Source organism: Octopus bimaculoides, chromosome 2 (genome assembly GCF_046866305.1).
Source record: "Octopus bimaculoides isolate indiv1 chromosome 2, ASM4686630v1, whole genome shotgun sequence".
Classification (NCBI taxonomy): Eukaryota; Metazoa; Mollusca; class Cephalopoda; order Octopoda; family Octopodidae; genus Octopus; species Octopus bimaculoides.
Genome location: NC_142929.1, coordinates 134,217,022 through 134,243,038, shown reverse-complemented (window position 1 = coordinate 134,243,038; position 26,017 = coordinate 134,217,022). Strand labels below are relative to the sequence as shown.

The 26,017-nt window shown below is 35.4% G+C and overlaps 1 protein-coding gene across 5 annotated transcripts in view; it reads left to right on the top strand.

Moving 5' to 3' along the window:
- The window catches only part of LOC106883464 (cadherin-87A), a 227,101-nt gene that overhangs the window by 200,543 nt on the left and 541 nt on the right, over nucleotides 1–26,017 (top strand). For all 5 annotated transcript variants that reach the window (XM_089347729.1, XM_089347732.1, XM_089347728.1 and 2 more), the window contains 7 exons: nucleotides 2,115–2,207; nucleotides 6,538–6,606; nucleotides 8,826–8,892; nucleotides 13,421–13,545; nucleotides 19,331–19,371; nucleotides 21,813–21,870; nucleotides 23,078–23,143. In XM_089347729.1, coding sequence (XP_089203855.1) covers nucleotides 2,115–2,207; nucleotides 6,538–6,606; nucleotides 8,826–8,892; nucleotides 13,421–13,545; nucleotides 19,331–19,371; nucleotides 21,813–21,870; nucleotides 23,078–23,143 — 519 coding nt within the window. The remainder of the gene's footprint in view (nucleotides 1–2,114; nucleotides 2,208–6,537; nucleotides 6,607–8,825; nucleotides 8,893–13,420; nucleotides 13,546–19,330; nucleotides 19,372–21,812; nucleotides 21,871–23,077; nucleotides 23,144–26,017) is intronic.

Genomic DNA, 26,017 nt, shown 5'->3' with positions numbered 1-26,017 from the left:
CAGAACATTGCAAGGCTAAATGTTACTATGATAGATGTAAACAAACTAATGTTTATTTTAGAAGTGTTGAAATGAGAATTGTGAGATACAAATAAGATGATAATTGATTTTCAAATGCATGAAGACTGACAGAACTGCAGAGATTGGATAAAATATCCATAGAAAGCAGAAAAATTTGTCAGCAACCAGCCATGATACTCAAACTCACATTCCTTTGACTACTGGTCAAGTGCTTTACCAATTAAGTTGTCAGTGGGAAGTTTAGCTTAGTTCCTAAAATACTTGGCTGATAATCAAAGAGAAGTGGTTGCTGGTTGCTGACAAATTTTTCTGATTTCTACCAGCATTTATGTATTTGAAAATAAATTATCATCTTATTTGTATCTCACAATGCACATTTCAACGCTTCTAAAACAAACATTAGTTTGTTTACATATATCATAATATATATATATATATATATGCGAGTAAAAATAAATACAAAAAAGGTGGGGTTTTTTGTATGATTGTGTATAGAGGAATATATTATTTTGCTTAAAAGAGTTCCAACACTGTCTGTTTTTTATGTTTTATTTATATTCCTGCAGAACTAATGTGGGGTATAGAATATGGAATATACAATATATAATATGATATACAATATACAATATAAAATAAAATAAAATAAAAATGGATGGCACCATGAAAGAAGGTATTGAATGTAGATGAAATATTGAGTGTTCAATATAAAGGATCAAATATATAAATATATAAATATAAATATATATATATAAAGGCGACTCGAGTTTCAGGGCTATTTCCCTTCGTATATATATATATATATATATATATATATATATATATATATATACACACACACACACACACACACATAGTGTGTGTGTGTCTGGTGATACAAACAGTAAAAATAGAACTCAAAATATGAGTGTATGCATATTTTTTTTTATTAATATTCAGCAGAAGCAACAGAGTGACTCAAGGGCTAAGAGTTTCATGTGCTGGCACTTATCAAACTGTGTGTGTGTGTATGTGTGTGTGCACATGTGTGCCTCTCTGTGTGTGTGTATTTATATATATCACAAAAAATGCAAAATAGAACATATAATTTATTACTATGACAGCTGCTTCAAGAAGCTCAGAGTTATGAAATAATCATAATAATCATAATTTTCAGGTGAAATGTGCAAAATGTCATGGGTATGTAACCAGTAACCAGTCACATGAAGGTATTGCAATAAATCTGGCTCCTCTCATCAAAAGAAGATTGGCAAACGCAATTCATATCGTAGTGCAAGCAAATATAATGGTTAAAAGGGGAGAGGAAGCAGAATGAGATGTATGGGAAAGAGGAAGAAAAACTTCTACAATATAAGAAGAAAAGAACAGGGATAGAAGTGAAGAAACAGAGAGGGCAAGAAGATGAAGTTAAAGCCATCCTGTTCAAAGCAAACGTCATGGGTGGTTAAATTTATGTGAAGCAGACAGTAGATCAGTTAGGAATGCCATCTGGTCTGTCAAAGTGGCAGAAAGAGATGTACATTGAGATAAAGTAGTGGGGTAGTGGAAGAAGGAAGCATGCTGAAAGAGAGTATACTAGTAGGAGAAAGTAAACTGATGTTATAATACTTAAATAATGAGCGAAGAGATTTAGTCACGATTAGGAGCAATTATAAAGACTTTACATAATGAGCAAACGTGGAATAAGATTTATGTTTACATGAAAAGATATGTTAGAGAACATATTGAGTAACAACGTATTATAATGACTATTTTGCATTTGGTTGGGAAGCAGAATTCTTACAACACAACCACATCTGCATCTAGTCAGAGGACTGCACTAAGCTCTGTTGTCTGCTTTGGTGTGGTTTCTACAGCTGGGCACCTGCCACTGAAGAAGTGCAGTATGCTGAAATTATGTGATTTGGAAGTTCTTGTCTGCTACATTGTATGTGAGTGCTTTTAGCATTGTATATCTATATGAGAAGACCTCTCAAGGCAAATGCTACAGTATTCAGTGCTTTAATAATATATCCATGTTTAGTAGGGTATAAAGATTGCTTTTGCTAGTAATACTACTTCTTCCATCTCTAATGTTTGTATGTGTATGTTTCTAGATTTCTTCAATCAATCGTGGGAGATGAATATGAAATTGTTCCTGGCAGACTTGATGTCTCCAAAAATGATCAAGGTCAACTCGATCCTCTCAGGTATTTTCTTATTTTATATAATTGTTTTACTGCTGTGTATATGTGTGTGTGTGCGTGCAAGTATTCCCTCGGTAGTTTAAGTCTTCATATAAAACTAAAGATGGAATTAAAACATAACAATGCAGAAACCATTGTAATTAACATTATAACAAAGAATAGTGCAAGAACATAGATAGTATATTTTTTTTGCCACCCTCCACCTAGCACAAAGCAGTGCTGGGTGGGGGTGCTAACCTCCCCTGTTCGAAAATATAAGGACACAGATAGTGTATTGTATTGCCAACTGAAGACGATGTCTACTAGGGCTAAACAACAGTAGCATTCACCCCAAAATGGGACTGTCACATTAGGTTGGCAAAAAATCGTTACTTTGAAGTGCTGCTACTGAATATCTCTCTTTGAGAGATTTAGGAACAACAATGTTTCTACTTTATACACAGTAGAGTTTCAGACTAAATGATTTACTATGTATTATTACATTTCTTTATGTTTAGGGTAAAAAAAAAATCCTGCCTGTGGTAACATTGTGCTTATTACTCTGTAGTTGATAAAATTAGCATCTATATACATATTTATGCATGCATGTATGTAGATATATACATATATATATATCATATGTGCATGTACACACACACACACACACACACACACACACACACACACACACACACACACACATATATATATATATATATACATACATATATATACATAATTGCATAAATACACATATATATGTATATATACATATTTATCATATCATCATCACCATCATTAGCATCTGCTTTCCATGCTGGTATGGGTTAGATGTTTTACACAGCTATCCTCGCTCATATGTGTCACATGATTGCACCGTTGCAGTTATCTCTCTTGCACACCACATCAGATGCCTCTTATGTCCAACTTTTCATTCAAAATGCTAACACTCTGTTGTACATGTACACTGACATTGGACGTCTAACAAAGCATACTAGCTTCATTTCTTTCTAGCTTATGCATATCATCAGCAGTCATAACCCATATTTCACTGCTGTGTAGCAGGGCTGTTCACACACTGGCATCATACAAACTGCCTTTCACTCTGAGGGAGAGGCCCTTAGTTACCAACAGAGGTAAGAGTTCTCTGAACTTTACCCAGCCTATTCTTATTCTGGCAGCTATACTCTCAGAGCATCCACCTCCACTATTGACTTGGCCACCTAAATAACAGAAGCTATCAACTACTAGTTTTCCCTGCTGGCATTTGATGGAGTCTATTTTCTGTACATTGTCAACCTTTACCTTACTAACAGCATCCCTGTACATGGCTTGTACAAGTCTCACCAGCCACTCATCTATTCTTACTTTCCACATTGATCACCAGATAAGGGAGCAGGGGGGGGGGACTCTGTCAAAGGTTTTCTCCATGTTAACAAAAGCCAGATACAGAGGTTCAACTACCCCAGAGCATAACCAAGCAGAATCTCTACTTGACCTCACAAAAATGCTGTTCAAGGAGCAAACAATGCTCTCCCCAACCAGGAATGATAACCTATTAGAGCTCTGTTTCACCAACAATGTTTCACCAGCAATGTTTCACCATCATTCTTCTCAGACCACAACATGGTATTACCAAGATAAGAACACTGTGCAGGTGAGTAGCTAGATGGATCCTTAGATCATTTGGAACCAAAAATAAGGATGCCTTGTAACTCGTATAGAATACATTTGTCCTCCTATGGAATACATTTATCTGGATTACTGCTCCAACTGTGGTCACCACAGAGCATCAAATTGGTGGTGGAACTTGAGGTAATGCAGTGCCACTACACAAAGAAGACTGGCTTGGTGAAACAGATGAGCTACTGGAGGAGGCAACAAGAACTGTTCAAGAGTTTTTCAGGATATCCAGATACTCCTTTGTGCCAATTTTCAAGCCGGACTCAATGAAGCATGGATCCATGACACTTTCATCACTCATCACGGCTCCAAATACCATCACAGAGGTAGAATTTTTAGTCTTAAACACAGGGGGGGACGTCAGAAGTGTTGTATGCAGCCACTTGAGAATTTTGTGATTCACCTCAGCATCTACAGTGAGCTTCTCGTCCACAAACACAAGAGTTTATCCTGTACCTTGATGCTTGATGAATGACAGAAGCTTTGGGCATCTCTTGGCTCTGATTGCTTTGGCCTTGGCTGTTAGGAGGCGACAGCATCGTTGAACATAGCTAGTCATGCCAAAGTCCCTGTTCACAGCTCTGGACACTGTGGAAAGGGACACTTTGCATTTCTTTGCAAGAGTTGTCATAGATGTGGATGGGTTGACTTCAGTCGAGCATTTGAAGTTAGCAAGAAACTTTGAATTGCCTTTGGAAACACTTTGAGTCTTGTGTTCTTTTCTTTCAATCTTCACTTCTTCTTTAAATAGTTTATGCACATGAAAAAATGTTGCTGTTTGGAAGTTTTCTCAACTTAACAATTTTATTGGCAGAGTGCCCAGTGCATGTCAGAATAACAATGGCAGAAAGATTCTGTTGTTAAATCAGTTTGTTATTTACCTGAAAAATAAAGAGGAGGATTAGGTTTCCAAGCAAGAAAGATTTTGTCAAAACACAAAATGTTAAACCCACTAAGTCAACTGCTTAAAATTGGTCTCAGTTTATCTGCAAGACCCTGTACATGTATACATACATGCATGCATACCAGATCGAGTCAAAAGCTTTGCAACATTTTGATGACTTATTTGCTTTATTCATCAAGTTACAACAAAAGTAGCCTAGCATTGAAAGTAGATGCCATCGTGTTTCAGTGCCTGAAGCCACCTTTCTGCCAGTTCTTTGATTCCATGCTGATACCAGTTCTTGTCCATTGAGGTGAAGAACTGCTTTGCTGAAGCTTCCATCTCGTTTTAGTTGATGAAAAATTGTGAGCATAGGAATCAAGCCATGGATTTGAATAAGTTGTGAAGTTGCTAGGGCTCGACTATTTGCTGGGCGGGGTATTAGTTCAATTCCCTCAGTTGTTTGAATGGTATGAAGTCTTGTATTGTCTTGCTGTAGCAGGGCTCACTTTCTGTTAACCAGTGCTGGATATTTTTGCTACATAATTGCATACATACTCACTTGCTGTTTGGAGTACAGGCTGGCAGCAATATTTCAACCATCTGGGATGAACTTATCGTGAATTATCTCCTCATAATTCCATGCAGAACGTCACCTTGTGTTCAGAATGCTCATGTTTTGTGACAGGTTCCAGAAGCTGGCTCTTGCTTAACCACTACTTATGCATGAATTGTGGAAAATATTCACTTTCTATTGCATGTTACTATTCTCTTAAGGAACTGTAGTTCATGCAGATTTTCCAGGAGTTCCTTGCAAAACATTCATTTGCTCTGTACTTGAGCTGGGGTCATTTTGTGAGGCTGAATTTAGCAGCACCAGTTGTTTTTGCTGAGGTTGTGAAGGTGACAAGCCATACTGGACTATAAGAGGCTGAACTTGCCCGATACTCTCCAAGTGCTACTTACTGGATTTACTTTTATAGCTTTATGGCTTCAGAATCTATGGTTTTAGGCCTGCCTGACCTTACCTGATTGTCGTGGTTCTTGCAACCCAAGTGAAAGTTCTCAAATCATCTGGTTACTGTACTCTGATCAACTGCGCCTTCACGTTTTGTGCAACAAATGGTTTTGGTCCAGTTTGAACATACAAAACATATATTCATGAATTAGACTTCATTGCACATTCAGATCACATGTAGAGGGAAACAATGTACAACACATCACTGCACTACCACGATGCTACCAACCTCAGCATTACCTTCCACAGCTTGAACTATTTCAGGTATACAATAGAAACACCTAACAAACTAACCTGTATGCAAATATTGCAAAACTTTTGACTTACCTTTGTACATACATACATACATGCATACACACACATACACACATGTCTGTTTGGTTAAGAAACTTGCTTCTCAATCATATAGTCATGGTTTTGTGTGTGTGTGTAATTTAACAAAAGTTTTGATTTGTGTGCCCTTTCGACTCTTCTATGTGTTGTAGAACTTAGAAACTTGTCCCTTCATCTATAATTGGAGATGTCTCTAGATACTTGAAAAAAGAATGGGGAAGAAAGAAAAGACAAAAAGTAAAACAAAAAGAGGAATCATAATATTTTGAAGGGAGAGAGAAAAATGGTTAGCTTACGATGTTGTGATCAATTTTAAGGGGGTAAATGACTTAGTTTGACAAGGTGATATCTACCTGATTGATTGGGTTTCTGTATGTGTGTAATGTTGCTATTTTGCATTTTATGAATATATTTTTCATTTTATTTTATCATTGTAGGACAAGTTTGGTTTTATATGCAGTTAATAATGCAACTAAAAAGGTAGTTCCTCCTAAAAAACTACTAAAGTGAGTCACAGTTTTAGTATTCTATTTTTGTCTTAAAATTAATAAACATATTATTCAAAATATAGGGATAGAACTTTTGTATCAGGCATAGCTTTGTATTCTTAGTTTACAACATGTCTCTGTTCAAACTAAAGCCTACTTTCCAACCATTTTTCTATATATCTGAGAAAATGTCCAGCATAAAAATAGGTAAAATATTGAACATTTGCTCTTTTAGATTTTTAAATTTGTGTATAATATCAAGTTATATTTGTTTCCTTTTAGCTGTAGCCATGAGTTGTATAACCCGATAAATGCTAGGAACCCTATTGAAAACTGTCTCATCTGGTATATGTAAAATGTGCTGTGATGGAACTCATCACTCACCAAGCTATAATTATAATGGTCTGAACACTGCTTTTAATGTTTACAGATGTAATCTGTCTCTTTGCTTTGTACCTATTCACAGGTAGGTGGAATGAAATGCCGAGAGTTGGCCATGTACATTGTGAAGTGGTGATTAAGCAATTCCTACATTCTGTCAATATAGCTATCTATAATTTCTAATGTACATCCTAACAAAAAAGCCATTTGACTCTATTGACATGAAGTTATTCACCATCACACAACTACTCTGGCTCACAAACATGCTGTCCCCTCCCTGTGTCTTTTCTCCCACTACTACATTGGCTGCAGTTTTTTCCTTCAAATTTCCTGAAAAAGAACATTAATCACACCAATCTTAGTGGTCCTGAATATTTTGCAAGGGCCTTGGGCATTGCCCATGCCTCTGGATCAAACTAATACAAGAAAATATACTCTTTGCAAAAAAAAAAAAAAAAGCCTTTTGGGACTAATTAGTGACAAATTTAAAATTTATTGCCTTATTCATTCTCTTAGAGAATAGGACTAGGCAATTGGATGAAATAAAGCTTTTCGGTTTATTTTTTATAGTTTATCAAAGACTAGTGTGGTGTTTCTCTGGGTTATAATCACTAAATACTTCTTAGTTTGAAACTCAGTTTTAAGGTTAGAACAATTCACCACTAATAAAAAAGCTGGTGATTGAAAAACTCTATTTTGTTGAGTAGTTACACCCAACTCCCCTTGAAGAAACATGTGACATGAAATTTACTGACTTAAAGTTTGAGAGATAGGCCATACTTCAATCTAGGCTAGTATTATATACTATAATGTGATTGTGGAGAATCAAGTATCATAATGTGAGCTTACTGTATTCTAAGATTTTGCTGGTAATTGTAACTTTGCATGTTTTACAATACAGGTTAGAAAGGCAAAGATAAAAGATAACTGAGTAATTATATGTTATATTTACCTTAGGTACTTAAAGAACTTGAGGTGACTGATATTCTGAGTGTAAATTCTTTGATTTAACTGACTCTTAGCAAACACACAATGAAGAAACTTTCGTGAAATCTCATGTTATTTTACAAAAGAAGTGTGTTATATGTGTTTGAGAATTAGATTTACACAAAACCTGAGTGGCAAAATACTTGACTATTTACTCTGAGAGTGCAGGTTAAAACACAAATAAGATATTTCATGAGACTTTTAAACTAAACATATTATGTATTTTAGCATTGTGTTTTGTAAAGACAATCAAATATTGTTTTTATTTGCTTCCAAAAATAATAAAAATATGTAATGGTGAGCCTTGGAATTACTGAAAATGTTGTCATTAAATAAAATGCTTTTATTTCATTTTTGCAAGATTCATGATGCAAAATTGTATATTGAAACAGATGTTGTTTGTATTTTTTGGTGGGGGTCATTTTGCTAATAAGAACTACACACGCTGGTTCTATTTCACCAAGGACTTTCATCCCTATATGCAGTCTCATCAATAAAATTCAGGTCTACCTCATTGGAGAGAAAGGAGCAAATTTGATGAAATGGAAAATGGTTATGAAAAGATTTTGATAAACCAGCTGATTGATTGACTGACTGTACAATTTCTCGAAAAACCAATTAGTTTATTGGTTAATTGAATCTCTAGTTGAGTAAAGAAATGGAATAGAACCAATGCATGTGTTTCTTAAAGGTAAACTGTTCCTTCTAAGACAATAAAAGAATACTTATATATTTTATATTTGTATGAAGTTCCATTATATACTTCATGAATAACTATATAATGAATTTTACTTTACTTTATGTAGAAAATATGTAGAAAACCAAGAAGCTACTAAATTCATGTTTGATTTTTTTTCATTAATATATAGAATCCTTGATATGAAAAGAGTTTTAAATGCAGAGAAGTTTGAAAATTTTGCAGTAGAAAGAGTTAAGGTAGGAAACTGTTTGATTTCAGATTTTGAATGGTAAATGTTTTGTGTTCCTCTTGTAAAAGTGGTGAAAGAGGTTGTCTGGTAAACGTGGTTGAAAGGAATGAAGACAGAGACATTCTTCTTTGGTAAAACCCTCATCGACTTTTTCAAGTTTCACTTGAAAAAGAAAATGAGGGTGGAGAGGGAGCTGCTGTCCTCGAGTAAATTTATCAAAAGTTGTGAAAATGGCAAGAGTGGATGGTACTGCTCAAAGTTTAGACTTGTGAACTGGAGGAAAGGAATTGGAAAGATTACTTGTCCTTGGTATTCAGGGTGATCTTAGATGGTGAGATTCCATTATTATCCCAAGAGGCCCACCTGTATCAAGAGGACTCCATCACTATGATTTTTTTTATTATTCTTTCTTCTTCTTCTTAGTGCTATATACTATGTATACTTCCCTTCTTTTAATGTATACCTTGCATACTTTTCCTTTACCTATTTTTTTTAACATTCCCTTATATGTAAACCCCTTATGCCTGTTTTGTATTGTCCCCCTCCTCCTTCACTCTTCTTCTTCTTCTTCTTCTTCTTCTTCTTCTTCTTACTACTACTACTACTACTACTACTACTACTACTACCACCACCACCATCGCCGCCGCCGCCGCCGCTGCTACTACTACTACTACTACTACTAGTACTACTACTATTATTATTATTATTATTATTATTATTATTATTATTATTATTATTATTATTATTATTATTATTATTATTATTATTAAGGCACCAAGCTGGCAGAAAAGTTAGCTTGCCAGGTGAAATATTTAGCAGTATTTCATCTGCCATTATGTTCTGAGTTCAAATTCCACCGAGGACGATTTTGCTTTTCATCCTTTCAGGTTTGATTAAATAAGCACCAGTTATGCACTGGAGTCGATGTAATCGACTTAATCCCTTCCCCCAAATTTGAGGCTATGTGCTTCCAGTAGAAAGAATTATTATTTATTATTATTATTATTATCATTTATTATTATTATTATCATTTATTATTATTATTATCATTATTATTATTATTATTATTATTATTATTATTATTATTATAATTTATTATTATTATTAATATTATTATTATTATTATTATTATTATTATTATTATTATTATTATTATTATTATTATCACTGAGCAAGAGAGCAGTGCATGTCATCAAAGTGGCACTAGGGTAAAATATATGAGCTCTAGTATACCCATCATAACTACCCATCTCATAAAGATACACCAGGCACATGCATCACAGCCATATGTGCACGACATGCTGATCTTTTATCAAGATAAACAGTGCCTGACCTTACATATGGGGCCCAGTTAGAATTTTTTTCTGGTCAAGTAGCCCATTCCATTCAAAAGGTTCCAGAATAAGGTTTTTTTAAGGATGATGAAGGAAACATCCTTGTTTCCAGAGGTGAATTATTCAAACCCCATGGCTGAAGTTCAAAAGATAGTGCTCATGGGAACTGCCCATATCCTATTCAAACCCCAAAGAATTCCTCTCAACACATACCTATGATGCTCCCCAACTACTTCTGCTTGTGATCAGAGATGCACATATCGTCAGCCACTAAGGGACATGCTCAACTAGTTATGGTCAAACAATTGACAAGCAAATCTGTGGTATTGAGCAGAATATTTGCTGTAGTCCATCATTTATACCAAGACAAAACAATGTACATGATAACACTTCCAATCAGTTTAGATCAGAAGCCATGAGAGCCACTGCTTGGTACTGCATCAGTGTATTTATTATTATTATTATTATTTTATGTTTGACTTTTGTTTTGCATTTGTACAAGTTGGATCCAAGTCTCACCCAGAGACCTCAAGAGACAACAAGTTAGAAGTTCATGTAGGTGTTATGCCTAGGGTACCATATATTTGGATTTGTACAGTTTTGTTCAAGTGAATGTTTAAGAAACCATAAGAAAATTATGTGTTTGCTTTAAAATTTGAGATCACATAGACAGTATTTTACGTAGGATATGGGCAGTTCCCATGAGCACTATCTTTTGAACTTCAGCCATTTTGGGGTTTCCTGGTATCTGAGCTAGGTAGTAATCAGCCCGTTTCGCTGTCATTCCCAGGGCACCTATGACAATAGGTATTGTTTTCGTCTTCAGATTCCACATTTTTCTAATTTCTATTTTATTATTATTATTATTATTATTATTATTATTATTATTATTATTATTATTATTATTATTATAGCTATTATCTCTTTATCACAGGTTTTGTTGGAGCTTCTGGAGTCTTGCATGCATAGCAGGCTTACTACCTGCAGCCTACAGTATCATGCTGTTCAGTCTTTTCAGCTATTTAATACTTTCCTCATTATTATTATTATTATTATTATTATTATTATTATTATTATTATTATTATTATTATTATTTGGGAGCTCCTCTATTCTGATGACCTTTCTCTAATAGCTGAATCACTACCAGAACTAGAGAAGAAGATTCAGGTGTGGAAGCAACGTCTAGAATCAAAGTGCATTAGAGTTAACCTAGCAAAAATCAAAGTCTTACTAAGTAGGAAGGCAGACAAATCATAAATTCCTTCAGGTATATGGTCCTGCTTGGCCAGTAGAAAAGGCATAGAGAGAAACTCCAAAAGGTGTCTGCTGTGTAAGCTAGGGCTACATAAGAGGTTTAGCAATATTAGAGGAAGGTTAACAGGGAAAATAGTTTTTGTGTGTGGAAGGTGTGCAGGTACAATAAACACCAAAAATGTACAGAAAATAGATTCCATCACATTCCAGGGGAAAAATTACAAGAAGTTGATAGCTTCTGTTACCTAGGTGACCAAGTCAGTAGTTCAGGTGGATTCTCTGAAAGCATAGCTGCTAAAATAAGAGAAGGCTGGGCAAAGTTCAGAGAGCTCCTGATAACAAAGAGCTGCTGGTAACAAAGGACTTCTCACTTGGAGTGAAAGGCAGTCTGTATGACACATATTTGCGAACAGCCATGCTAAAAAGAAATGAAGCTAGCATGCTCTGCTTGATGTGTAATGTCAGTGTGCATCCACAACAGAGTGTAAGCATCCTAAGAGAAAATTTGGACATAAGAAGCATCAGATATGGTGTGCAAGAGAGATGACTGCACTGGTATGGTCATGTGATGCACATGGATGAGGACAGTAGAGGGAACCTGTGGAAGAGGTAGACCCAGGAAGACATGGGGTGAGGTGGTGAAGCACGATCATCGAATGTTGGTCCTCACAGAGACAATGACAAGTGACCGAGACCTTTGGAGATATGTCATGCTTGAGAAGACCCATCAAGCCAAGTGATATCGGAATCGTTGTCACTGCCAATGTTGTGTAAGTGACCCATTGAAAGAACCCTTCAATCATTGGGCTATATGCTTTGCTTGTGAAGTCCTGTCAAACCGAACGAAATTGTAGTCATGGTCAATGCCAGTGCTGTCTGACCAGTACCCATGCCAGTGGCACATAACTGGCTCATTAAAAGCACCTTCAATCGTTGGGCGATATGCTGTACTTGTGAAGACCTGTCAAACCGAGTGAAATCTTAGTTGTGGCCAATGCCTGTGCCATCTGACTGGCACCCATGTTGGTGGCATGTAAAAAGCACCATTTGAGCATTATGCCTCATGGAAGCAGCGACAGGTGACTAAGACCTTTGGTGATGATATACCATGCTTGTGTAGACCTGTCAAGCCAAGTGAGACCGTAGTCATGGCTGATGCCAGTGTCAGATCATTGGCACATAAAAAACCACCCGCTACACTTTTGAAGTGGTTGACATTGGGAAGGGCACCAACCATAGAAACCTTACTATATCAGACTGGGACCTAGTGCAGCCCCCCCCCCCCCCAACTTACCAGATTTTTGTCAAACCATCCAACCCATGCCAGCATGGAAAGCAAATGTTAAATGATTATTATTATTATTATTATTATTATTATTATTATTATTATTATTATTATTATTGTTGTTGTTGTTGTTGTTTTGATTCAGGATTAATCTTATTCCTGGGAGAATTTATGATAAATCATTAAATGCTCAAAACCCCTTTGATAATCTTCCCTGCTCCTAGGAGTCAAATTTTCTATAGAAGCTCTACAGGAGATTCCATTCCAACCTTCTTTATCTATACACCGTCTCTAATGCACCAATTACCACAGTTACAATTTTTATAGATTGTGGTTGTTGTTTTTGTTGTTGTTGCCTCTGTTGTTATTGTTAGGGCAGTTGATTGTCAAAATCATTACAGTGTCAGAGACAAAATCCTTGTGGTGTTTGCATTGGTTCTTTACATTCTGAAGTCAAATCTTTGCTGTTCATCCCTCCAGAAGCAATGAAATAAAGTACCAATGAAGTACAAGGATCAGTTTAATTAACTAATCCCCATCCAACAAATTGCCTCAGTTGGAAATTATTATTTAATTATTGATGTCATTCTTATGTGATTTTTATGTTTATGTTTATTTTTCTGTAAAAATCATTGTTGATTGATATTTCTTGCTCTTCTAGGAATCTGAACCATTTGTAACTGTTGACAACAAGGAGAAGAATTTCATAGTTTTTATTACGGTCATTGTGGTGTTGGTTTTCATATTGACCATTACGATGATTCTATTTTATGCAAGTAATCGCAGGTTGGTAGTTCTTAAACTGATGAACTAATTTTAAAAAAATATTTACTAGATATAAACTTTTGAAAATTTCATATGGAATAATTTCAATTCAAAGAAACTTTTGTGTTCTGAAATGAAAGTTAAAATACATTCATAGATGAGGTAAAATATTACTAACAAGTTTTGTAACATTGACATTTAGGACGACTTTCCAAGTGAATTGTAATATTGTGGAAGGGAGTACGAATTTATTTGAGAAGCTGTTAATTCAAAATTGGAGTATAATTTTATTTTTACATTATTTACATTTGACGGATATTTGTCCTCATCTTGTTTGTTGTTAACAACGTTTCAGCTGATATACCCTCCAACCTTCATCAGGTGTCTTGGGGAAATTTAGAACCTGGTTCTCATTCCTAAGGTATTTTTTGATGTTATTATTATTATTATTATTCAGGTCACTCCTTGGAATCGAATTGGGAATCTTCAGGTTAGTAGCTCTTAACCACTACGCCATATTCTTGTGGCAATTATGGAGTGAATTTTAGGGCTTATAAATCTAATATTTTCCTATCCTTCCTTAATACCGGTTCCCACATGCTACTCATATCTGCACTCAGTCTACTTAGAAGGTTGTTGTGTCCTAGCATATGTGCTGCTTCTTTTAGTTTTTGTATTTTCCTTTGGTGTTCTCTGTCTATTATCTTAACTTCATCCCACAGGGGGAGGTGGTCTCCATTTTTCCATACATCATCACCTACACCCGATTTATCAATATCTCCTCATGTCACAGTTTTGCGATGTTCATCTACCCTTATTTTGAGGGGGTGGCATGTTTTGCCTTTGTATAACCTACCACAGCTCAGTGGGATGGAGTACACTCAGTCTTTGGTCGTATTCTCTTCTATTGGTGGTTTTACTCAAAGGAGATATTTATGAAGTGTTGTATTACTCTTGAATGTTGTCCTGATGTCATATGGGCCGCATATCTTTTGTATCCACAGTCTGTCTACCCTATGTGAAAGGCCTCTCCGAAAAGATTCAAGAGTAATACAACACTTCGTAAATATCTCCTTTGAGTAAAACCACCAATAGAAGAGAATATGACCAAAGACTGTATTTACTCCATCCCATTGAGCTGTGGTAGGTTATACAAAGGCAAAACAATGACACCCCCTCAAAATAAGGTTAAACGAACATCGCAAAGCTGTGACACGAGGAGATATTGATAAATTGGGGGTAGCTGATGATGTGTGGAAAAATGGAGACCACCTGCCCCTGTGGGATGAAGTTAAAATAATAGACATAGGTCACCGCTGGAAAATACGAAAATTAAAAGAAGCAGCACATATGCTAGGACACAACAATCTCCTAAGTAGACCGAGTGCAGATATGAGTAGCATGTGGGAACTGGTATTAAGGAATGATACGAAAATATTAGATTTATAAGCCCTAAAATTCACTCCATAAATGCCCATGGGAATATGGCATAGTGGTTAAGAACTTGGAATCCTGGGGTTAGTACCCCAAGATTCCGAGTTCGATTCCAAGCAGTGAGCTGAATAATAATAATATTAACATCGAAAAATACCTTAGGAATGAGAACCCAGGTTCTAAATTTCCACAAGACACCTCAACTCTTAAATATAGAAATGAATTTTATTTTTTTTTTAAATTGGTTCACATATCTTATACACATTAGTACTTTTAAGCAATAACATGCGTGTGTTGTGCCCCTCTTCGGTTGGGTCTTTAGCGGCTAATGTTATGCTTTGGGTTGGAATGTAGCCGTCTACCAAATGTAGCATGTCGATGTAATGCTTCAAGATACTTGCGTCAGATTAAGAATAAACACCAAAAAGGCTGAAATATTCTTTACATATGTTTATTCGTTTTCCCAACAGGTACTTAAAGAGACAGTAGCAATTCTAGTGATGATGACAAGGTTGGCTCGCCAGTTAGTAGTTGATAGTATAGAAAAAGGTTGTCAGTCAGTAGAGAGTGAAAGAGTAAGGAATGCACAGTGCTGACTAGAAAGGAAGAAAGGATAGAGGTGGCATCGTCTTTCTTGTGGCCAAGGAAAGTGCTGCTCTTGTATGGCTGATGCAAAAGAGTGTGTTGCTCCTTGGTCTGGCTGACACAAAAGAGGAAGATATAGGAGATTTTCTTTGTTATATAGACTATGGTCAGTAATGTAGGTCAAACCTTAAACAAAAGACTGACTTTTCCTTGTCCAGCCCAAGTCCTAGGGGTTCGAGTGTTTCTTCATCAGTCATCTGGTGTGGAGAGGATTTCCCTATCGTTTTGACAAGCAACAAGCAGGTAGATTTGGTTTCAAATCTCAGGCAGGGTCAAGCTATATCCTTACAGGTCAACAAAAACCTTGGACTGCTTACTGACAAGCTCACTTTATTTGTGCAGACTCTCAAGACATTGTATAACATTTGAATGATAGTGTTCAAGATATAGTGAAGTTCCAGAAACAGTAAGTTATGCATTCAGGTAGTATGCCTTGGTTGCAGCTAATGAGATTGCATTGACAAAATTTGAAACAGAGAGAATTATGATCCACAAGACATTCATATTTTAAAATAATGTTTAAGCCTTTTCTTAACTTATTTCTGTTGAAATACAATGGCCTTTGTTTCAATTAAGTTTGAACTTAACAAAGAATTTAGAAAAATAACTTTATCATTAAAGTGGTGTTTAACATGAATGATTTAATTTAGATTACTTTAAACAGGAAGTTTAAAGTAATTAAAGTGGTGTTTAACAATGGAAGATTTAATTTAGATTATTTTTAACAGGAAGTTTATATCATAGAACCAGGGGCAGTCTCATGTGGGTTGTTATTATAAGAGTTAAAAAGATTACAGAATATTGAAATGTCATGTGTCACCCCAAAATAGATTCTATGAAAGATAGGTAAGTGTGACAAAATTGGCATTGATAAACATGATGAAGTTATGGATGCAACAGTGATGATGTTTAAGTAGGATACATGTTGTCAACTGATTTGGATCACTCAATGGAGGTGTTTTTGTTTTTATAAAATAAGCAAAACGAAACAATTTTCTGTTGCTATGTTGTTATTTCAATAGTTTAAAATTTACATTAATCTTTTTCCTTCTTTTTGTTACCTTTTTTATTAACACATTTTAAAGAGCTGATAAAAGAGAAGCATTACTAGCAACAGTACCCACGGATATTCTGTAGTTATTTTGAAAACCATAAGATAGTTGGATGTTTATTAATTAATGGTAGTCTCTCAGATCCAAGAAAAACATTTCTGTCATTCCAAGGTGAACAGCATGCACAGATGATCTGCTTGTAGCTGCATATTGTGTTTTTCTATCTATTGGATAACAATGAGCAAGTCTGATTGGATTTTTGCTTGATCCCCTCTCCTGTCGATGACCTTCAGAAGCTTAGAGTCATCTGCAAAAGTTCAAATGCTGTCATGTTTGATGATGTAAATAATGTCATTGATGTAAATAAAGAAGAGAAGTGGGCCCAATACAGTATCTTGTGGGACTAATGACTTTTGGTGAGCTCAATGTCATATAACTAACACCCATGTTGATGGCATGCAAAAACACCCATTACACTCTCAGAGTGATTGGTGTTAGGAAGAGCATCCAGCAGTAGAAGCCATGCCAAATCAGACTGGAGTCTGGTACAGCCCCTCAGCTTACAAGTCCTGGTTAAACAGTCCAACCCTTGCTAGCATGGACAACAGACTTTAAATGATGATGATTAGGATATATATATATATATATATATATATATATATATATATATATATATATATATATATATATATAAACAATTGCAGTGTGGAAGGTGTTTATAAACCATTTAAAATAACACACAAAAGCCGTCAGATTCACTTCAACATTTAAATTTAATTTGTCAAAATATTTTCGTCGCTTTGAGACCGCGACCTGTTCACTGACAAAATTCTGTGCTGCACAGAATTTTGTCAGTGAACAGGTCGCGGTCTCCAAGCGAAAAAAATATTTTGACAAATTAAATTTAAATGTTGAAGTGAATCTGACGGCTTTTGTGTGTTATTTTAAATGGCTTATAAACACCTTCCACACTGCAATTGTTTTCGTTCCAGCACACGATCTCAGATCAGGTCACTTGCTATGCAAGTACATCTCCGTAATATATATATATATATATATATATATTATTTTATGTACATAGCTGAGTAGTATATCCTTGGTTATGGTATATTACCAGTGAAAAAGTTACCATTGGCTTCACATCTACTATTGCACTTAGTGATACAGGCAACTATTCTGATCTACTGGCTGGAAGCGTTTAGCTTCTTTACCAATGGAATATACAGTTTGGGTCAGTTTGGTAGTGGAAAAAACCGAAATGAGAAAACTCTTTGAGAAAGTTACCTCCCCTTCAACGATTTATGCTGTAGCAGAAATGGGTCAGTTTGTGTATGCTCTTTCTGTTCCCTAATCTGCAAATGGAGACCACATTTCCAAAGCAAATTTTCTGTCATGAGGGCATCAGCTAAAAACATCACTATATGAATTCAAGAAGACTTCTAGGTCATGCGAATTTTTTAGTCATTTTCCTCTCTGCCACGGCAAGTTTGCAGTATCTGCTTCCATTGAGGTATGGTCCTGATTGTTCAAGCAGCTTCCAGTTAATTTTGTATGGCATTCTCTCTTTTTTTAATCGCCGTATGTTGCTGGGTAATACTGTTACATTGCACATCTCTGGGATCCTAAAAGAGGAACTATGATTATTTAACCTTGGCTTTAAAGGAACCTCTATTGCTCCAACATATTTTTGTGTATGTTTCCTTTTGTTACTGTTACTGTTGGACACCTCTACTTCTAACTTATGGACAACTAACCAATATATATATACTACAGCGACCAATACTTACACTTATATTGGCTGCACTGTAAATTTTAAGGAGTGCTTACACAACCACTATTCATCTTTTAAATTAAGATGCAGGACTGGCAAGACGTCTGTAGCCATGAAGATCTGGGATCTCAAAAATGACGATGTTAAATTTGATTTAAGTTGGGACATAAAACCATACTTAAACGATAGATGTGGATGCAAACTTTACTTCATGGAACTGTTTGAAATTTTAAGATCTAATAGTGAAAATTTATTAAATAATAAACTAGACCTTCGCCTTTCCTGTATGCATAAGATTAGCTGCATGTTCAAATACCTTAAGGGCATTAAACAACCTTGGTAACAGCTCCAAGCCTAAGTCCCAAGTGGTGATGCGGTCTATCCATTCTACCAGCATTCTTCTTATTGGTTTCTATTCATTTATTTGAATAAACTCCTGTATCTGTTGAAATGAAGAGTCATATGGATGTAGTGAAATGACTTCAACATGAGTGTTGTTGAGCATGCTATTATGTTTATCATTGGTATGTAGATTGAGTAACAATGTACATTTCTCAATATGGTATCTACTCCAATGTACTTCTGTTTGCTCTGGTAAAATTCTGACTGTCACACCAATGTATGCTGTGGTTGATTTCTTACATTTGTCTACCATACATTAAATGGTAAACTAGTTTACCATTTAAAGCATGTACATTTAGAAATTAAAGCTAAAAGATTGCCATCCTGACAAATACAAAGATTATAGTATGCCATGTACCTTACGTTCGTATGCACATCTACATTTATTGTTGGAAAATATAAGCATCTCCACTAAAATATTCCTTCCTCTCTCTCTCTTTCTCTCTCTCTCAATGATATATTTATTTGTCTGTTCATTGCTTTTTTTCCCATTTCTCTTCAGATATACCAGGAAATTAAGAGCAGCTAAAACCACTACAAATCGTAAGTTGTTTTAATGTCTATATCTTTGGTTTGGAATGAATGCAGTGTCAACTTTTTGGTTGCAAAGTTGACCTTTGAGATGTCCTGTATTTGTGGGATATGGTTTTTAACTTACACTGGCTTTCAAAATTTTTTTTTTATGTATTATATTCTAGAAAAGCAGGCCAGCATCCATAATCTTTAACTTCTCTCCCAAAGACTAATGAGATCAATGTAGAGTTGTATATAACTATCATGTGGAGTTATTCTAATCTCATCGGCAAAGCAAGCCTCGATGTAATTGTTGACAGGGCTGACCTTAAGCCAACTGGAGCAATTGCTCCCAATCAGGCCCTGTGCTCAGGGGGACCACATTCTATGCTGCAACATTTCATAAAGGTGGTCTCCCTGAAGTCTTAAAAAATTTACATGTTCTTTCAAAAAAGAAAGAAAAAACATACTGGATTTAAAAATAAACAAGCTTGTGATGGTTTTATAGATATTTAAAAATTATGGTGCTATGATGCTAGATGTTTCTATTATTTTGTCCAACCCCTGTATATATATATATATATATATATATATATATATATATATATATATACATACATACATACATACATACACACACACACACACGCATATATATATATATATATATATATATATATATATATATATATATATATATATATATATATATATATATATATATATACACATATATATATATACATACATATAAATATATACATAATATGTATATATATATATATGCATATCATCATTGTCATCATCATTTAACGTCTGTTTTCCATGCTGGCATGGGTTGAATGGTTTGACAGGGGCTGACAATCCAGGGACAATGTCTGGCACCCATTTGGTTTAGCTGGATGTCCTTCCTAATGCCACTGCTTTATGGTGTGGACTGTGTGTTTTTATGTGGCACCATACGGGACCATGGTTTTAACAGCTGGATACCTTGGTGCAAGTTGACTGGGAAATTGGGGCCCACCAACATTGTTCCCAATTGGGTCCTGCACTTCCTAAGGCCAGCCCTGCTTGTTGAAGTAGCAATTAAATAATCACTAAGAAAATTGCACAATGGTTGGCCCTGTGGTTAGCATATGAAGATAAAAAATTCCTTACTTAATAAATAATTCAGAGATGCTAACCACTAGGAAAACAAAGTAGTTAAGTTAGTGATAATGTATTTAATGCAAGGAGCTTTAAAGAACAATATTAATCAATGATGGAGTCAGCTAGCAAATTAGCCATCTCTCACTCAGTAAGAGCATGAAAAACATTTTTTGTACTTTTCCTTACCACAAAAACAGATAGACATGGCTGTGAGGTAAAGGAGCTTGGTTCCCAACTACAGGGTTCCAGGTTCATTCCCACTGCAGGGCACCTTGGGCAAGTGTCTTCTACTATAGCCTCAGGCCAACCAAAGCCTTGTGAGTGTATTTGGTTAGTCAGAAACTGAAAGATACCTGTCATATATGTGTGTGTGTCATTGTGTATCTGTTTACGTCCCCGTAATTTAATGGTTTGGTAAAAGCACTGACAGAGTAAGTACAAAAAAAAAAAATCTAGGGTCAATTCATTCAGCTAAAAAAATTCTTCAAGGCAGTACCTCAGCATGGCTGCAGTTTAATGACTGTAACAAGCAAAATATAAAAGATAAAGATATGGTTGTAATCAATTAGTTTTTGCCTGACAAAAGATGCAATCCTTTTCTTAAATTATTAATTATTTTCAGATTGACATTAAAATTAAGAAACAAATTACAATGATGTCAGTTACATAAAATGATCCCTCTACCAAGCATAATTCCCAGTTAGGACTAGCTAGTATCTATTTAGGGAAGAAAGAAGAGATAACTGCTAAGCAACAAGGCAGGAGTGACAGGGAAAATGAACAAGTAACAAGTGATGATATCAAAAAGCTGTGGGACAAGTAAAACGAATGTAACCAGAAAAAGCAATGAGATATTTCTAAATCACTATGTTCAGCCTTTATAACCACAATAACAGCATGCCTCTTCATTTCTTGAGTAAGCTGAGAATCTGCCATTATTATTTTCTGAAACAAAGATTATATGGAGTCAGCAAAAAATGCAGCAATGACCAAAAAAAGGTATGTTCTCAAATACCTTATGCACCCTGTATATACACAAACAGACAGACTGACTGACTGATTTGTTTTACAGCTAATATATACTTTGGACATTTGTTTTTATTATATATATATATATCTATATATATGCATTGAATTTAATTGAACTAGTTAGACTGATCATCACTTCATATCCATTTTTGCATTTCTTTTAATAATTTAATTTTGCACTTTCTATTTTGTATATGTATTCTAAATTGTGTTTGTCTGTGTATTCAGTGCATGAAAGAATTTCATCTGTCAAAGAAAACTATGGTCATTATTTAATATTTATATCATTGCAGCATCAGATGAAATAGCTGAAGATGCATTCCCTGGAACCAATTTGTTTTCAGATGGACAGTATGTTTTTCTTTCTCTCTTGCTCCCCTTTTCCTCCTTCTCTCTCCTTTCTAACTCCTATTATTTTTTATAAATGTTTGATTATTTAATTACATGTAGGTTATAATTGGTTCCATAACTATGACAACAACCAATCTTTACATTTCCTCAGTCCAGAATTGATAAGATAAAGTACCAGTCATGTACTGGTATTGTTTTAAGTCACTTGCCCTATCCCTGAATTTTCTTGCTTTGAACCAAATTAGAAACTTGTTATTAAGGATCAGTAGAATTTTTGAAGCATCAAAGAAAATGCTTTGTTGTATATCTTCCATGACTACAATCTGAGTTCTCTCCGCTACATATTTGTAGCTTTGTGTCAAAGACAGTAATCACTGTAGTTGTATTGAACTCTGAGTAACATCAGTTTCTTTGGACTGTTGCAAGGAAATAAAGTACACTTTGCAAGCCATTCATGCAGCATAAACAGATGTATTATTCCATAATGTTGTAGATTTATGCCTTGTGAATGACATATCTTCCTTCCTTGTCCAGCTGCCTGCAATTTTGCAGAGCATTCCAAGCTTGTGCCTAATATATTCTGATACTCTGATGATATATTCTACCAAAACAAACTTTCTATTTGTAAGTCTGCTCAAAATCTGTTGTAGCAATTATATGTCCCTTTTAGAAAGCATAACTTTGTAACAGGTTCCACTTCTCTTTCACTGTTGAGTACTTATTTACAGAAAGGCATCCAACTCTAAATTATCTAGTCATGCATCAGTGTCTGCATTTAGAAGTCCTGATTTCATAATAATTCATTCCTCAATAAAAGGATCCAAAGAGTATTCATAGCAGATAGAATTTTTTCATGCAATTTGCTGCTAATTAAGGTTGTGTGTTTTGAGACAAAACTTCTCTCTTATACATCTACCAATTTCTAAGAAAGCAGAGGAAAAATAACTGTTCAAAATTTGAAACTCCATGTCAAGGTGCATATCATTAATTTTGCATTATCCAAATAGAAAGTTTTATATGTTTATATTATTTACGCTGTCAATAATGTAATAATATATGTTTACATTGCCAGTGACATAAGAGGAAGAAGAATTTTCTCAGAAATTTTTTTATATATCTTTTGTGAAGTAAAACTCTGAAAAAACATATTTATTTATCAATAACAAAAGTTTTCAAAAAATTTGTGTTTTATATAAATATTTTTCAGGATTAATCCATTATACAACAATTTCGATGAAAATGACATGGGTAGTCCCTTACCAGACAAAGAGAGGTATGTTTTACAAAACAAATTTTAAAATGAAAAGTTTGTTGCAAAAAGTTTGCCATAATTTATTATGAGATAAAGGGTAAAAACAGATGGAAGCTGAATGTTTTATTGGAACTAAATTGGTATATCAGTGTTCTGAGTTCAAATATCACTAAGGTAAAGTTAATTTCCTTCATTCTAGAACAGATAAAACAAATAGTAGCATAACTAGATTATATCAATCAGCAATAAGTGTAGCAGTAGCTGTGTGATTGCTTTGCTACCATGTGCCTTTAGGGCTGATCTTGCTGGATGATACTTTTGGCAAGTGTCTTCTACTACTGTCACAGGCTGACCAATGCCTTGTGAGTAGCATCAGGTTAGTGGAAACTGTAGGGAAGCCTATCTTGTACACAGATATGTATATGTGTGTGTGTATTTATATATATATATATAAACATATATACATCTGTATATAAATATATATATCATGCGTAAGTTATCTAAAAGTCCATAAGTCAGAAAAAAGATGCACTCGTATATCTGTCAACAGAGTGGTTATATTATCCAAAGTGTACAGTATTATATAACCATCACGGCTGATCTTACCAATTGGTTTCTCGCCAGGGGTATGGCAGAGAGTTAGGTAACAATCCAATCATACAACCCTATGCTCACCAGAGGTAGCCGATATGTAACGAAATATGGCAACTGTTCTCTATTGTTGGAGGTGAAAGGACACATCCAGTTTGCGATTGTTGTGAAAAGGTGATGAAACGAACAAAGTAGGGGATTTAGTCGAGAGTTATGTCCCTTTGTACCAAGACATTGCCACTGGATTGGCCATGCTGTAAGTCAGAAAGAGTTATCGTTAAGTGTTTGTGGAAATTGTGTGTGTCTTTCAGGTTTATATTCATGTGGAAATGGGATGTTTGTAGTGGTACTGTTTGTATAACTTTTGCAAGGGGTGTAGGCATTCATTACCATGTTTGCTAGAGTGTTTTATTTCTGTATTGGTTAAGATTGTGGGGGATTTATGTGTGTATGCAGCATAAGGGTACAATGTGTGTGTGGGACTTTATATTGGAGGTGGTGGGAAACAGTCTATTTGGTAGATGTCTGTCATGTTGGGGCTGGAGATTCTTTTGCTAGAACCTGGTAAAGGTCGTCAGCGGAAGAATCTCCAGCTTATCTTCAAGCAAAGAGATTTTTGATGCTGCCATCCTGCACTACAATGAGGCACTGGCTGCTAGCAGTTTCAAGGATATAATTAATTACACACCAGAACCTAACCCCTTCAAGTGAAAGTGGCACCAGAAAGTATTGTGGTTTATACCGCCCTTCTCTTTAAATGTTAAAACCCAAGTAGGTAAGATTTTTCTTAGCTTAGTTGATAGATACTTCTCCCATACAGATAAATTCAGCAAAATATTCAATAAGCATACCCTGAAAATTTCCTTTATCTGTGCACCTAGGGTAAAAACGATTTTAATAAGTAGGCCCACACCCGGGACAGAGGTAGGATGCTCATGTAAGGGGAGCACAACATTTCCACAGAATGGCCACTGTAACATGTGTGAGTCTGCATACATGCATTTATATATGCAAAAATTTATATATACAAAAATAGATACGAATGTGTGTGAACATAGAAGGGTTTGTATGCATATATATGTGTTAATGTATGTTTATGTCTATATAAGTGAATGGATACATGTGTATGTATGTATATATACATCTTGAAAGATATAAATTCTTTCTTCCTTCTCCTGCTCACCTATCACACATGTCTATTTATAGCAACTTGACTTATATTCTTTATTATTTATATTCTTCATTCCACCTCAAATTTATTACCAAAACTAATTCCCACTTACTCATCACCCTACCCTTACTTTCTCTCTACCCGTGCCAGTGGAGCACTAACAGCACCATCCAAGCGGGATCACTGCCAGAGCAGTGGTCTCGCTCCCATGCCAGTGGCACGTAAAAAGTACCATTTGAGTGCGATCGTTTCCAGCTTCGCCTTACTGGCGCTTGTGCCGGTGGCATGTGAACAAAGCATTGGACTGACTCCTGTGCAGGTGGCACGTAAAAAACACCATTTGAGCATGACCGTTGCCCGTACTGCTGGACTGACCCTCATGTCGGTGGTACGTGAAAAGCACCCACTACACTCTCAGAGTGGTTGGCATTAAGAAGGGCATCCAGCTGTAGAAACTCTGCCAGATCATATTGGAGTCTGGTGTAGCCATCCGGTTCGCCAGTCCCCAGTCAAATCGTCCAACCCATGCTAGCATGGAAAGCGAACGTTAAATGATGATGATGCTGGTGATGATGATGATTTTCAGTATCCATCCTTTAATGCAGCTCTATAACACCACTCCTGTTCACATACCTCACACTCTTTTACTCTTTACCCTCTCATCTCTTCCTCTCTCTCCCCCTCACCTCTCCCCCTTCCTTCTCTCATTTATCCTGACCACTAGCTAACACATCTTCACTTTCTTTACTTATTTGTTGTATTTCCCAACCTTTTTTCTTCTATTTCCTCCTGTTCTCTTCCTGTTTTTGATTTTTACCTTATAAACACATTCCCAATTGTTAAGTCACTCCAAAAAAAAAAAAAAAATCCTTGATCGAATAACACTGTTTACAAGACTCTATGCTTGGAATGACCAAATATAAACACCATTGGAACTCGCACACAAGGTACAGGAAACTTATATATACACCATTCTGCTTAAATAATGGAACTGCAAATACAATACCCTTATGTATCACACTTCTATTTTCATTCCTTCACTTCCCATTGTATTTCATATCTTCTCTACAATAATTATTACTCAAACATTTTCTCACACCGTCTCTGATGAAGGGATATATAAAATATCCTGG